This window comes from Leguminivora glycinivorella, chromosome 3 (genome assembly GCF_023078275.1).
Source record: "Leguminivora glycinivorella isolate SPB_JAAS2020 chromosome 3, LegGlyc_1.1, whole genome shotgun sequence".
Lineage (NCBI taxonomy): Eukaryota > Metazoa > Arthropoda > Insecta > Lepidoptera > Tortricidae > Leguminivora > Leguminivora glycinivorella.
In genome coordinates this window covers 18,857,025-18,871,871 of record NC_062973.1, presented here as the reverse complement: position 1 = coordinate 18,871,871, position 14,847 = coordinate 18,857,025, and the positions used below count along the sequence as shown (strand labels likewise).

The 14,847-nt window shown below is 36.2% G+C and overlaps 2 protein-coding genes across 3 annotated transcripts; one reads left to right on the top strand and one right to left on the bottom strand.

Moving 5' to 3' along the window:
* Positions 1-2,529: 2,529 nt before the first annotated feature.
* LOC125224622 (dynactin subunit 6-like) lies at positions 2,530-5,281 on the bottom strand. 2 transcript variants are annotated; one of them, XM_048128046.1, is made up of 5 exons: positions 5,190-5,281; positions 4,934-5,104; positions 4,349-4,521; positions 2,991-3,241; positions 2,530-2,590 (listed from the first exon to the last, which is right to left on the bottom strand). In XM_048128046.1, the coding sequence occupies exons 1-4, from the start codon at positions 5,198-5,200 to the stop codon at positions 3,018-3,020; spliced, it is 579 nt and encodes a 192-aa protein (XP_047984003.1). In that variant the 5' UTR covers positions 5,201-5,281; the 3' UTR covers positions 2,530-2,590; positions 2,991-3,017. The 2 variants fall into 2 exon arrangements, with proteins under 2 accessions (XP_047984003.1, XP_047984002.1); XM_048128045.1 differs by lacking the exon at positions 2,530-2,590 and having other exon boundaries at positions 2,908-3,241.
* A 3,950-nt stretch (positions 5,282-9,231) lies between these two features.
* On the top strand, positions 9,232-14,636 carry LOC125224618. The gene is made up of 5 exons (XM_048128040.1): positions 9,232-9,337; positions 9,546-11,471; positions 11,661-11,830; positions 12,271-12,462; positions 13,527-14,636. The coding sequence occupies exons 1-5, from the start codon at positions 9,247-9,249 to the stop codon at positions 13,770-13,772; spliced, it is 2,625 nt and encodes an 874-aa protein (XP_047983997.1). The 5' UTR covers positions 9,232-9,246; the 3' UTR covers positions 13,773-14,636.
* Positions 14,637-14,847: the final 211 nt, after the last annotated feature.

Here is a 14,847-nt window from a genome sequence, read left to right as displayed (position 1 = left end):
TTTACCTATGCATTGATTACATTATCTATTACATAATTTGGTAATAAACTGCCGATTACCTACTCGTAACTTACCTACACTTGTTCTGAGAAAATCGTACAATAACGCGAGCTATTTAGGTACATAAATAGATAAATACCTACTACCTAAGTTGCTAATAATTCGCAGATCTATGTAACTACCTATATCTGCTGTATGCTAAAATGCTCTAAAAACGGTTTATCGATAGATTTCGTCTCCTACAAGTATTTACTGCTTTTCGTTAGTTAGACGTTTGTATCTACTTACTTATTAGTCACAGTTTTACACTTTTACACTTTGTCACTGCAAAGTCAGATCTAGATTTTTAGTACTCACACTCTTTGTGAGGTAACATTTCAGATGGTTTCAGTCAGAAAAATCCGAACACGCAAATATTTGATCGGCCACGTCGAAATGCCCAAGTAAACATCCGGCTAAAGAACGGATGGCTACGCCATGCATGGCTGCCTCAAACTGTTCGAAAGAGGCAACGGAAAATACAAATAAATGACGGTCAAATGTCGTATTGCCGTAGATATGGGTAGAGAAACTCAGAGGGGATGAAGGACCCAATACATTTTGGCACTTTCCGTAATAAAAGCTCTAAATGCGTGTGTGATTCCACACATTCGTTATTAAGTCGTTGAGCCCAGCCCTACAGGTCCGTTGCGTCTCGTCGTTTGTAAAATAGGTACCTCGACGCTGCAACATGTCAGATGTAACAACTCAAACAATGCGACGCAATGCAACATATATGGACCTGGGTACGTACTACCAAAGACATATTTAACTCCGTATAGACAGATAAAGTCTAAGAAAATAACGTACCTCAGTACCATACAGAAAAAGGTACGGTGGCCTAGATGGCGTTACACCTTTGGGGTACGCTCGGCTAGATGACGTTAATATTAATATTTGACATTTTTACACATATCAAGCTAAGAATATGGGCCAAATTGTCAAAACTGAGGTTCAAAAGTTTTAAGCCTGTGTTAAGAGATGGCAGTCTATGCACTGTGATTACACATTTTACTTCGACAGTAACTCCCTATAATACTCGATCCTCTTTGGTACTACGTAACCAAATGCACAAACACTTACGATAATATCTGTCTAGAAATTATCTATCTCTTTCGCTCTTGCGTATTGGCGCGACAGAGCCAAACTGCTGTTCTGTCGGCGTCTGGCGTCGACGATTGCCATTCGGCTACGCCAGACGGGCCATTGTATTGCTACAGTCAACCAATTGGAACCCTAGGCCACACACCATGTCTACAACCATGTCAAAATGACAAGCAGTAAGAGATTTCTTACAATCTGATTTAAAACGTCACTGTGACATAGTTCTACAGTGGCCTAGGGTTCAAATTGGTTGACTGTAGGTACATGTCCTAAAAGTGGAACCTTTATCGATATTAGGACTGGGGAGTAATTGTGATCAAAAGCCATAAATTTTGTGATAATTTATAAATATTTTTAAGCATTAAATATACCTATAACTATAAATATAGCTTAATTATTTTTTGTTAAACATAATTTAACTCTTTTCTTACATACAGGTCACTCTATAACGGTACCAATGAACAGGGACATCTAAAGAACACAGGGCTTCGTAACAAGTCATGCCCACAGCCATGGCCTTGACAACTATAGACGGTCCAGCAAAAGGGCGTGAAATTCAAATTTTATATGGAACAATGAACATTCGCCCATACATTTTTCAATATTTTTCAATATTTGTTCCTGAGTCATGGATGTTTTCAATGTATATAATAAGTATTTGTATATTATATACGAGCCATCTTGAGCTTAATGTGTGGACTCAGTCAATCTGTGTAAGAATGTCCTATATTTATTTATAAGTAGGAGTTAGTTTCTATCTATCTATCTATCTATTTAGCCTTTTCTTCTGAACGTGGTCTAGTGTTTTTGATTGTTTGTTTAGATGAAGTCGCGTAGTTCAGTGTGCCTGTTGGCATAGGCCTCCTCCAGCTCTTTCCAGTATTTCCTCTGCCTGGCCAGTCTAGTCCAGAAAGGCCCTACAGTGGTTATAATTTCGTCCTCCCATCGTTTGAGTGGTGGGCGTTGAGCTCTTGAACCATCTCTGGGGTGCCACATGACGACTTTTTGGCTCCATTTTTCGGTCTTACATCTTACAGTGTGGCCGGCCCACCTCCATTTTTGCATGTCTATGTGTTTGAGGATGTCTCTAACTTTGGTTCTTTCCTTTATGTCGATGTCCTTCAGTTTTACACCCAACATAAAGCATTCAAATGGTATGTATGTATGTATGTATAAGCTTTATTGTACATAAAGGAAACAAAAGAGACACAGTTACAGAGCCAAATGGTAATTGTAAACCCGTAATTGAGCGCGTAGTGACCCTGCCTGCTACGCCGCGGTCCCGGGTTCGAATCCCGGTAAGGGCATTTATTTGTGTTGAGCAGATATATTTGTTCCTGAGTCATGGATGTTTTCAATGTATATAAGTATTTGTATATTATATACGAGCCATCTTGAGCTTAATGTGGGACTCAGTCAATCTGTGTAAGAATGTCGTATATTTATTTTCCCCTCACTAGCTCGGAAACACATCCTTTAATACCAGCGGGTAAAAACGCATTTTATCCACTAGTGGGTAAAGTAATTTGACCTTGAATAAAGTCAAATTAACTGCTTTAAACTTGATAAAAGTAGGTGAATCTAGTAATAAAGATGATTCATCACCTGTGGACCTACTGGAAGCAGTGATAAATGCATTTTTTCGTTGTAGTTTCCTCGCTATAGTAAGGGGAAAAGTTTTGTGTTACACTCGGGTGCAAATGTATTTTACTTCTCGTGTGTTAAAAAACTCGCAAGTTCAGGATTCTATTCTCGAACCAACTATAGAATCCTTTCACTTGCTCGTTTTTCAATTCCACACTCGGCGTTAAAATACAACTTTGCCCCCTTGTATAACAAATAACTATTATAAGTAGTAATTAGTTTACCATACATTATAGTTTAGGCGAAGTCTCCTGTGATTGCCTAGAAGACGGTGCCCGCTTGTGAATGTTAGGTTTCCTCAGCCTGTGGTAGTTCGGCATCACTTTCCCTAGGAAGTCTAGTTGTAATAGTTGAGACGGCTGCTTTTCTAGTGCTTCTCTGATGTGATGCTCGGAGCCCCAGATCACTGTATTGTCTGCTAGTGTTTGTGGTGCTGTCAGTTGACATGCTGCTCCTGGATAATAAAAAACCTTATTTGAACTTATTGTTTTTATAGTTGAAAATGTTCAACATAAATCTATTTACTATATAGCACTAATTATCAGTGTTTTTTTTTAATGTTTGTGAGTTTTGCGGAACTTATGTGCGAAATGTAATTTGATATTTGCCAGTCGCTTTTCGGTGAAGGAAAACATCGTGAGGAAACAGCACTAAAGTCAACCCACGATAAGTTTGCAACAATTTTGACAGCCTCGCCGGTGCAACTGCTATTCTAAACGTCAAACTTCTATGAAATGATGACGTTTACTTAACCATTACAGAGGCAGGGCTAGCAAAATCGTTGCAAACTTATCGTGGGCTGACTTTAATCCCAATAAGGCCAAGTTACCCTTCGGATTGGAAAGTCAGATGGCAGTCGCTTTTGTAAAAACTAGTGCCTGCGCCAAATCTTGGGATTAGTTGTCACAGCGGACCCCAGGCTCCCATGAGCCGTGGCGAATGCTGGGATAATGCAAGGAAGATGATGACTAATTATCAGTTTTACACATCTCCTAGGTCCACTAAGCAGGGTTCGAAAATATCCGATATTTATAATAAATATCAAAATATCGGATATTTATGATATATATCGGATATATATCAACTTTGATATATATCCATTTTGTATGGAAGGCATAGTATTATTTTGTTGCATTATTTTTTAATTACAACTTTAGATATGGAAAATTTTACTAAAAACATAACATTTAGTAGAAAAACAGTAACAAACACAAAAAAACTATATTTTTAACAATGTCACATTTTTTAAAACCATTTTTGTATTGCAATATTTATAAACAAATGATAAATATCGGATATTTATATCCATTGATATATATTGTCGAACCCTGCTTGATATATATCCGTTAATATCGGATATATGATATATATCCATTGATATATATCCTCGAACCCTGCCACTAAGCCATTCTTAAATTAAATATTCTGTCTAATGCTGGAAATCTTGTATGGTTGATAAAAAATTGAGTTGAGACTTCTTTTCATTCTGTGGTATCTGCTTCGCATCATTATTAGGACATACCCTAGTTTGCTAATATGATGTTATGAAAAAATACATTACCGATGACACAACCGCTGCCAACTTTAACGTCCACTCCCACGAAGGACTTGCATTCAAACACATTGCTCTCGCCAACATGCCCACAATAGGACTCCAGTTTGCAGCCAACTTCAAAAGCGTTGTGGGCGCCGATGAAGAGAGGTTTTGGAGGATCCTCTTGGTTGTCGCTTTTTCTGGAATTTGAAACAAGATCTTAAGGGGTGTTGTGCATACATATTTATTGTAATTAAAAGATGTAACTAACAAATTTTATGGGCCCATGGCCTGAAATAAATGTACATTTAATTTAATGGCATGTGATTTCCTTCTAGTTTTCTGAAATCTAGAAAACGAACCAAATGTGTCAATGGAAAAAATAAGAACAAATTTTTAGCAACATTGAGATAAATACATAATGATTTTTTTTTTAAGATGGAGAAACAAACAGACACACACACTTTCCCATTTATAATATTAGTATGGATTTTTGTATTGTCTCTAAATGCAAGTTGACAGAGAAATTGTTTCTTTCAAGTCATTATCAAAAACCCAAAAATAATCGTCAATTATTCTGAAATTATGGCAAAATACCAAACAAAATCTTACTTGTGTATGATGGTGGTATACTCTTCAATGATACAGTATTCAGCTATTATAATGGGGCCGCCTTCAGCAATGATGGTGACTCTCGGGTGGATGACGGTACCTCCGCCGATGGTGATGTCACCCTCCAGTGTGCAGTCCTCGCATACCGTGGCTCCAGGGAGTATCTTAACGCTAGAACATAAATTCATGTTACCATTGGAATTATTCATTGATACTAGACAAGTTTAATGGATTACCAGTGACAGGGTAAACTTACTTATTGGACATATTAATAAGTGTAATATTGAAAGTATTTATATACTTTAAATCAATTAATTGAGAATACAAGCACCATACAAATTTCTCTACAGTTTGACAACTTTGACATAAGTTTGACAATGACAGTTCTTAATGTTGCAAGCAGATAAGAAAAAATCTACCCAAAACTTTGTTTAGAATTATGTCTTAGCTATTATTTTCTCAATATGGCAGCCGAAACAAACACTACGCTATCACAAACAACTAATTGAATATTGGACAGTGTCTTGTGGTGCATACAATTTTAATTTTTGCCAAGTTTCATCATGAATTTTTAGTTTCACTTCCCGAGAAAGATGGAGAAATATTAAGGACTATATGGCAATAAAATGAACTATGGGTCCTAATCGGACCAAGTTCTTCTAATGTAAAAGTAGTATTTCAAAACGAATATTTCTGGTAAACATTTTACGCTTCTGTATTAAAACACTACTATTATTATTTTTAACCATATATTATACAAATGTACTTACTACTTGATACTTTAATAAGTTTATTTAAAATACGCAAATGAAAAAATGATTTTAAGACACAAAAAATTTGCACTTACAATTCGGAAACAACTGGATAATGAACTTCACTTCCAGTCAGTGTTGCCAGTTCGGAGATTTTCCTCCGATTTTCGGAGAATTTTAGCCTCTAGCGGAGAATTGGCGGAGATCAGGTACGATCGGAGAATTTCGGAGATTATGAAAAGGTCCCTAATTTTTTAAAGTTAAACCGCTCGGAAAACCTGAATGCATGAATTAAATATTTCAAATATTCTCAATGTTCTGTGCATTTCTGATATAAAAGCGTTAAGTAATAAAAAGTATGTATTCACTATAAACATTTTTTTTTGTTTATAGACGGTCAACCAAATCTTGGCAGTAAAAAAGCCGGCCAATTAGTAAAATGTATCCTAAACATTGAAGTTGGAGGAATGGAATCATCGAGGAACTGCTGGCGTCCACTAGGCTCGCCGAGTCGAGCCTCGTTAATTCGTTTTCTGCATTTCTTATGAGACCGCGTCCATTAAAGCGGAGGCGGAAACAGCCGCGTCGAGTCGCATTCAAAATGTATGAGGACTCGATGTGATGCGGCTTGATTCCGCCTTAGGCCGGCAACAGACAGTCTTAGGCACGCCACAGACAGTCTGAAAAATTCATAATCTGAATTTGGATTTGTATGCAACCTGTCAGTTCAATTTGACAGATTTGTCAGTTTGAACTGACAAGTTTTATACAAATCCAAATTCAGATTATGAATTTTTCAGACTGTCTGTGCTGTGGCCTGCTTTATGAAATCAGATCTAGTGCACGGATTTCCATACAATTCACAACTGTCCGTCTTAGTTTTTAAGATTATGTTTTTTTTCTGATCGATCTGACAAATTGCGAATAATCTTAATTTTCAATGCACTCGATCTGATTTCATAATATTTTGATTTTTTAAGATTATGAAATGAAGACTGTATGCAAACTGTCAGTTCAAACGGACACTGACAGATCTGTCAGTGTCAGTTAGCATACAAATCTTTTTTCAGATTATGATTTTTTTCAGACTGTCTGACTGTTTCCGGCCTTAGTGGATGCCAGGCTTAAGACGGAATCGAACTGTGTCGAATCGAGTTCTCATACAATCGAATGCGATTCGTTATCGATCGATTTCCTACCTAGAAAATAGAGTACAATATGTCGAAATAAACCATTATGATAAAAACACAAACACTTTAACACTAGCACAATCGAAAAAAACACAAATTTCATGCTCTATTCCGCAGGGCAGTGTGTTGGGATGTATTTTATTCTTAATTTATGTAAACGATCTGCCAAAAATATTAAATACTCATAATATTAAGTGTTTTATGTACGCAGATGATATGTCCATTGTGATATCCAGCCAGGACGAAAATGATACGATTTTGGAGTTAAATACCACACTTGACACCGTAATAACGTGGTTAGGAGACCATAACCTAGAATTGAACTTAAAAAAGACAAATCTAATTCAATTTCGACCCTATCAGAGAGAACCTCTAGAACTTAATTACAAGTATTTAGATTTTGAATTTGAACAAATAAATAATTGTAGTCTGCTTGGTATTACCGTTGATGAGAACATTAATTGGAAAGCACATGTAGAAAAAATTGCGAAAAAAGTTTCTAGTTTCACGTATGCCCTTAGAAATATCAAAAGAACCACCGATTTGAAAACGGCCATGAGTGCTTTTTACGCTTTCACTCACTCGTGGCTCCAATATGGAATTATTCTGTGGGGTAACAGCACTGATGCTCCAGACCTGTTCATACTTCAAAAAAAGTGTGTTAGAATTCTCGCAAATATAAACACCTTAGATAGTTGCAGACCGTTCTTCAAAAAATTACGTATACTAACTCTACCATCTTTGTATATACTAGAAGCCTGTAAATTTGTGCGAAAGCACCCATCCCTGTATTCTAAAGTCAAAGATCATTGCAACTATCACATGAATCTGCGGCATAAAGACAGACTAGCTATTCCGAGTAGCAACTTGCAAATGAGTAGTAACAGCCCGCATATGACAACTATACGTATTTACAATAACTTGCCTAAAGAGATAACCAAAGAGACTAAATATAATAAGTTTGTTATAAAATTGAAAAATTACTTAATTGACAATTGTTTTTATTCCTTACAAGATTATTTTAATTTATATAAATTCCAAAAGTAACTCAATAAGCTATTCAATAATGTATTCAATAATGTATTTTATTAATTTATTCTTTGTGTATATTTTAGTTATAGTTTTTATTTATATTTCTTGCAATACCCTAACAGGGTCTCATGTTGTGTTGTGCCTTACCTTTTATATCTGCCACCTGTAATAATTATGTACCAACATGGAAGCAATAAAGAATTGAATTGAATTGAATTGAATTGACGCGTCGCTGATGGACGCTATTTCATAAGAAATGCAGAAAGAAGCTTAGAGGGTGCGCTCACGGGCGACTTTTCGAAGTGACTTTTTTGTCGCGACCATGGGCTAGTATGAAAGTGCGCTCATGAAGCAACGCAACTTTTCATACAAATACGTAGGTCGCCGAGCAACTTTGTCGGCCGTGGGCGCGCACCCTGAATAGATAATATGTTGTAAATATTTAAAAAAAATATTTTTTTTAGCTCTGTCGGTGACACTGACAGCTACAAACTGCGCAGCCATTAAATTAAAATGCGAGTACAAAGCTTTTGCGTGTAAAATGTAGTCGGTGAACCAAAATTTGGCACTAAAAATTGGCGGAATATTTGAAATGTTAAAAAAGGGGCTCACCGGCCAATTGTCTTAATAAAACGCGTGCCGGTTAGCCAAATGTTGGTACAAAAAAAGACGCGTAATTCAATATGCCCCTATATTCTGGGTCGTTGATTCCATCAACGTTAAGGTTTCGAAAGGCACGCGCTTTTTTCAGACCCCCCCTCGCCGAAAAAAAACTGGTTCTTGTATACGTTACGGAACATATGGATTGCAAAGGTCTGGCGGAGAATTGGTTGACATTTCGGAGATTTTTGCGACCGACTTCGGATAAAATCGTGGTTCACAGCTGGCAACACTGCTTCCAGTACTTCATTGATGGCAGAAGAGAATACATTGAATACATGTGGATTAACAAAATTGTTGAAAAATTGACACATAAAAGTTAGTAAATCCGGTATTTGATACCATACATTGCTTGAGTCAAGTTCTGTTACTAATTGTAAGTAACCACTTTCAATATTTTCGGGTGAGAACTTTCTATCTAAAAAAAGTAAAACGCAGTTATTGCCGGCAACTGTGATTAAACAATAATATTTCTATCACTATCCAAAGTAGTCATTGTCGCTATTGTTTTGTAATTTGATCTAATATGAAAATAACATTTTTGTTTATTACAGATATTTGAAGTGGAGGATAGTTTTCTACTTTGAATAGGTAACATATATTTTAGTGATTCTATGTATTGCTAACATCTATTTATTTTGCAGGCTGATGTTGAACTTAATATACATGTAGACAGACCATGGACCATATTCAAGACCTATCAGCCTTCCAAGGGGCGATTTTATCAGCAGATAATTGCCATTCCTTTTCAAAGTTGATTTCAAGAGGAGGTAAGACTTTCTTTATACTCTTAATTTAGATGATTGTTCTTACTCAAGATAAATTATTTTCATTTCAGAACTTATGACCCCCACAATACCATTAAATTGTATTGCCTCATTGCAATCTATTATTGAAATCCCTAAACAAACATGTTTCCATTATTATATTCAAAATGTCACAAAATATGTTATAATATAAAGTTATTACATGTTTTAGGTAATGAAGAAAAAGTAAAATATGTTCTTGAGAAACTTTCCAAATTCTTGAATGAGAAAAACTATATCAATGAAAATGGAGTGGTCCAAGAAAGACTGGATGAATATAGGAAACTGGCATTGTACATTGCTTTAAATGCCGACCTGCCCATTCTTGAAGAGATGACAGAAATGGAAGGCATGCAGATGGTTATTTGGATGATCCCCACTGTGCCCAAGTATCTTTTATATGAGATATTCTTTAATCTCCACATGCAGCAATTTCTGTATGAGGTAATATCATTTTGCAACCCTCATCTGGCCTTGCAAGTAGCAGATGCATTTATTGTCAACATGAAATACTTGAATCCCGTGGATCAACTTGATAGGGTCCGTATAGTAGCAGCGGCTCTGTACAGGCTGATCTGTAGACTGCACTTTTACCATGACGGTAGTGATGGAGAATTGCTGACAGATGCCTTAAATAACTTCCAGCTGTGTATCAATAAGTTTACAAACCCTCCTAATGCAGATAAGGTTCTGAACTTGCCCAAAGATGATCAATACAAGTACCTAGGAAGAAGCCTTAGTATCATGCTAAACTTGATTGAGGAATGTATGCTGCACTTCACAAGTAAGCAAGAGTTTGAGACTGAAGGGTTTAATGAGATTTATTTGGGCACACACAATCCTGAAAGTATTTCAACAAAAACATTGAACTTCAAAATCTGTGATAGTCCAAATGATGCAATACTGCAGTGTCTAAATAAATGCCACATGTTATTGCTGGATGACTGCACCACTCAAGTTATGAGCGTCAGTGTTGATATTTTCTGTGCTTGGAGTGAATATGAAGAGAACGGGAAAAGCATACAGCAGAGTATTGGAGAGCTCTGCTTTAAACTCCGCTCAATACTTCAGGGCATTCCTGACATTTGTGAACACACTCTTGTTGGTATGCTAAAACAGATATCCAGAGAACCTTTGAATCACAAAGACATTATCAATGAAACAGATATTGAAGTTATTGTAGAGAAAATCAATGCTCACAATGAAGAAAGCCCTTCATGGCTCAGTGCCTTGCTGTATAAAGATGATTTGTGTCAAAATTTAACACTGCTGCTTCTTCTTGAATCAAACATAGCACTGTTAAAACAGGAACAAAGTCACACATTATTTGAAAAGATCATTGATCATTTGCATGATGACCAGGAAAACAGTGAATATTTGAAAGTTCTAGCTATAAAAGCATTCCATCAGTGCAATAATGCTGTTAAAGACGAAATCATCACAAACCAATTCAGTGACAACCTCCATGATAAAATGGAAAATGGTGATTACACAACCATGATGACAGAGATATTCAACAAGCTCACTGTCTCTGATGATGCTGATCCGTCAGATATCTTGACAGTGTTCCTTCAGAATCCTAAGCAAACATTTATGAAAATATTTAAATTAGCAGCAGAGAATGAGAAACAGACTGATATTATGTTAAGAGTTATGGAAAGCTTAGAGAAGTATAGCAATTTTTACTACAGGCAAGACACAGAACCATGTATCATTAAAGTCTGTAATATTGTATTGGAGAGTTCTTTAGACACGGATGTAAAGCAGAGTAATTTTGTAAATTTTATCAGTAAGCTCAAACAGCGGAATATTATTCCAGGGAATAAGTTATTAATGTTAATAATAATGCCAAATTTGCACAAAGGGTTGATAAACAAGAATGTTATTGGTGTGAATGTCCAAATTAAATTATTGATGGCAGCTTATACTATTGAGGAGTTACTGGAATTCAGAGCACCAATGTTGGCGATGTTGGCTCAAGTCTTAGAAATAGTAAGGTGGAAGTTCACTTCCTTCGAAGCAGCAATGCCGCCTACATTGGAGTTGGCTTTGAAGTTGCAGCAAGAGATATTTAATACTTATGAAGCTGAAATACCTGGTAAGTATTACTTAATATATTATCCAGAAAATTGTGGGTCACAACACAACTGGAACAGGACCGGGAAAAGTGGCATACTAGAAGAGAGGCCTGTACTCAGCAGTTGGGTTGGCTTTTTTGTAATTAAATAAGTACTTAACCCAATGTTCTTGTAGAATTGTTTTTATCCACTCAATTTTTTTTTTTCAGAAAAAGAACTGAAATGGCTAAAAAGCAAACTGAAGAATCTGCAGCCTCTGAATATGTACTACTATCGCAAGCTCTGGGACCCTCCTGGCAGCACTTTCATTGAGGTCATCACTGGACTTCGCATCCGGAAGGAGATGGATGTAGATCAAATCACATCCATGTTGTTACAAGTATGTGCATTCTATTAAATATAAAAGGGTTCATTGCACGATTATTTTCGACAACAACATATAGTATAAAAGTAGTAAAACTACTGACTTCACTGACTTGGGTGAAATTTGAACTCATGACTTTTGGATTGCTAGCCCAGTGCTCTACATTCTGAGCTATCAAGACCTCAAATAGGCCTAAAGGCAGAATCTGAACTGAAAATAAATCTATTCTTTATAAAACTAACTTTAACACATTTTTATCTGTTTGTACTTAATTTAAATCAACATAGATTCATTGAAGTTGCTTCTTTAGCCTGAAGTATTTTAGGTCCCGGTCTAATGTTTTATGCTACTCTAAAATTATTGCACACTGAGGACTCTATAGGATTTGAGTCTGTAGACTGAGGCAAAGAGGAACCAAGACTCATAGAAATTTCATGAACTAACCTATGTTTCAGGTATTATGCTCCATGACCTATCAGGAGATGTCAGAAATATATGACGGCTTGTCAGAATTTGGTGATGACACCACCCTGGAAATTCTGCAAGATGCTGTGTTGCTTGTCACAGTTGCAGAGAAGTCAAACAGGACGGATATTTCATGGGCTTGTCTGCTCAATTGCTATAGGAACTTCATTATTACTATAAAGGTTGGTATACAAGGCATAGGGACCTATAAGATCTTAAGTTGTCCCAAGACTATGGGACATGAAGGGAAAGTACCTTTATATATCGTAGATAGGATATTTTGCTGAAAGAAGACTTTCTGCATTCAAAATCAAAATAATTTATTGCAGCAAATAGGCCACAGGGGCACTTTTACACGTCACATATACATATTTATTTAGAAAATATTTGAAAATGAGTTGAAATTACAATTGATACTATTATATACTAATTCTAAGTTCTAACTAAAGTTAACTCTATACAATAAATTAGAGATGTAGAAGGTCTCTAAATGTCGAATTACAGCCAAGAATTACACTAAATATAAAAAGTACAAATACAAAAAAAAAGTCTAAAATTACTTTAGAGGTGCAAATGACTCTAAATGTCACAACTAAAGATAAAATGTATATCTACTTAATCTAATTCTCCTTAGAGATGTATATGGTCTCCATGAGTCAAAATCATATATTTAAAATATTCACTAAAAGAAAGGAAACAAACGACAACCGAACAAAGTGTCCTAATTTAATAAAAATTAGAATTAAAGTTACTAAGTTATAACAGCCCCAGTAAGCTTAAACAGACCGGTCTTCACAGACGGCACCCGTTCACGAGTATGACGCGTATCTCAGCTTTTCAGCATTCAAAGATTTTCTAAGAATACTTAGTTGACTTCTGCAGTTTCAAAGTGTTATGTGGAACTACCCCGTTTCACTGTGGTCATAGTTTAACTTTACATACAACTTTAAGCGCTTATTTTGTATCTTACTCACAAGTTTAGTATACAGTACCAAACGAAAATAACTTATTGGGGAAAAGAAAGGATACCATACTACAGTGCTTACTTGGCAAAAAAGAGTAGAAACTAAAAAGCATCAACATCGTATAGTGTCCATTTGTCGGTTGTTCTCGTCCATTGAAATGTTGCCACTTTTTAATTTCTTATTATTTTTACCACAATTTTTACAAATAAACCATAACACTGTTGTGTAAAAATTAAGTATAAGTTGTCCCGCCTTTTTTTAACATATTCCATTTTTTCCAGAACAAATATTTCAAGGAACCTCTCGCCAACGACCAAGTAATGAACGTCGTGCGAAAACTAGTGAGGATCGTCAATATAGTCGAGGAAAAATATGTTAACGAATTCGCTGCTATATTAATGCCACTGCTGTCATACATTGCTGAGAAAAGAAGTGATTACTCCACAGAAATTGCCTATTACATACAAGAGAAAGTGAAAAAGACACAGTTTTCTACAATACTCAATCAAGTTTTCAACACTGCATAATGTTTACGCAAATTCTTGGGTCAGCCATTGTCAACCTTAGGGGCTATGAAGATGGTATTTTGATCGATCCCTGAAGCGCAAAGGCGAAGTTGGCAAGGTTATTATTATCTATATCAAAACCAAGAAACAGAAACGCCCATTGGGCCGAAATTAAGTATCGCTGCCTTAGGCTAAGTTGATGATTGTTCTCTGATCTATGATATGTTACTCATTTTCATTTTTATGCTTTGTTTATTTGAAAGAACAAGTCTTAAAAATGTGTTATGTTTTGTTAAGTTTGATACTTGTTTAGAAGTGAAAACTTTATGCTTGAGTGCATAGTATAAATACTATGTTATGTGTATAATTCACTTTAGATTGTATTTCTAAGTAGACAAGACAAAGTTTTTTTTTTGTTTTTATACCTTTCGTAAAATTTGGAAAACATTGTATTGCCGAAATACCTTGAGATTTGACTTACACATATGTATATATACCACTCATTATTGATGAGCCGGGTCCACACAGCGCGGCTCGTCGCGAGGCCATATGCTCGCGCGGCAAACGTCCAATGCAGACGTGCCTCAGCCTAGACAAGTTGCTCGGCCGAGCAAAACGCGCGCACTGCCTCGGTCGTGGCACGCCTGCGGCAATTATCTCGCTATGTGTGGACCCCCTCTAGCACAACTTGTCGCGCGCGAGTCCTTACTTGAAGTCGCGCTTGATGTATGGGCTCGCGTGTGACAAGGCAAGTTGTGCTAAAGAGTGGGATGGCTAATAGGAGACATTAATTTAAGAGCGACATGTGTATTGAACAGGAAAGAACCCTATAGATTAGTATATATAAATAATATTAGTCTAATAGTCAAGTCGAGGACCCCTGATATGATGACTTGATGAGTATGTCCTTTTTGTACGCACCAGCATAGAGGAATAAGTAAGGGGAGAGTTGTAACCATACATCAGTAAAGGTTATTTGTAGTGACATCTAGCGACAATCACGCGTCAAATAGCGTAAATTATTAGTACCACTACTCGATACTAGGTGTCAACAATGTCTCGTCTGCCAAAAATTAATATTAGAACAGTTTACAAC

Coding starts and splice junctions, on each gene's coding strand:
- LOC125224622 (XM_048128046.1), bottom strand. Junction 4,522..4,933: donor TATACCACCATCATACACAA/GTAAGATTTTGT, acceptor TTCAAATTCCAG/AAAAAGCGACAACCAAGAGG. Junction 3,242..4,348: donor TGGCAGCGGTTGTGTCATCG/GTAATGTATTTT, acceptor TTTATTATCCAG/GAGCAGCATGTCAACTGACA.
- LOC125224618 (XM_048128040.1), top strand. CDS start 9,247: ATGGACCATATTCAAGACCTATCAGCCTTCCAAGGGGCGATTTTATCA. Junction 11,472..11,660: donor TTATGAAGCTGAAATACCTG/GTAAGTATTACT, acceptor TTTTTTTTTCAG/AAAAAGAACTGAAATGGCTA. Junction 11,831..12,270: donor TCACATCCATGTTGTTACAA/GTATGTGCATTC, acceptor CCTATGTTTCAG/GTATTATGCTCCATGACCTA.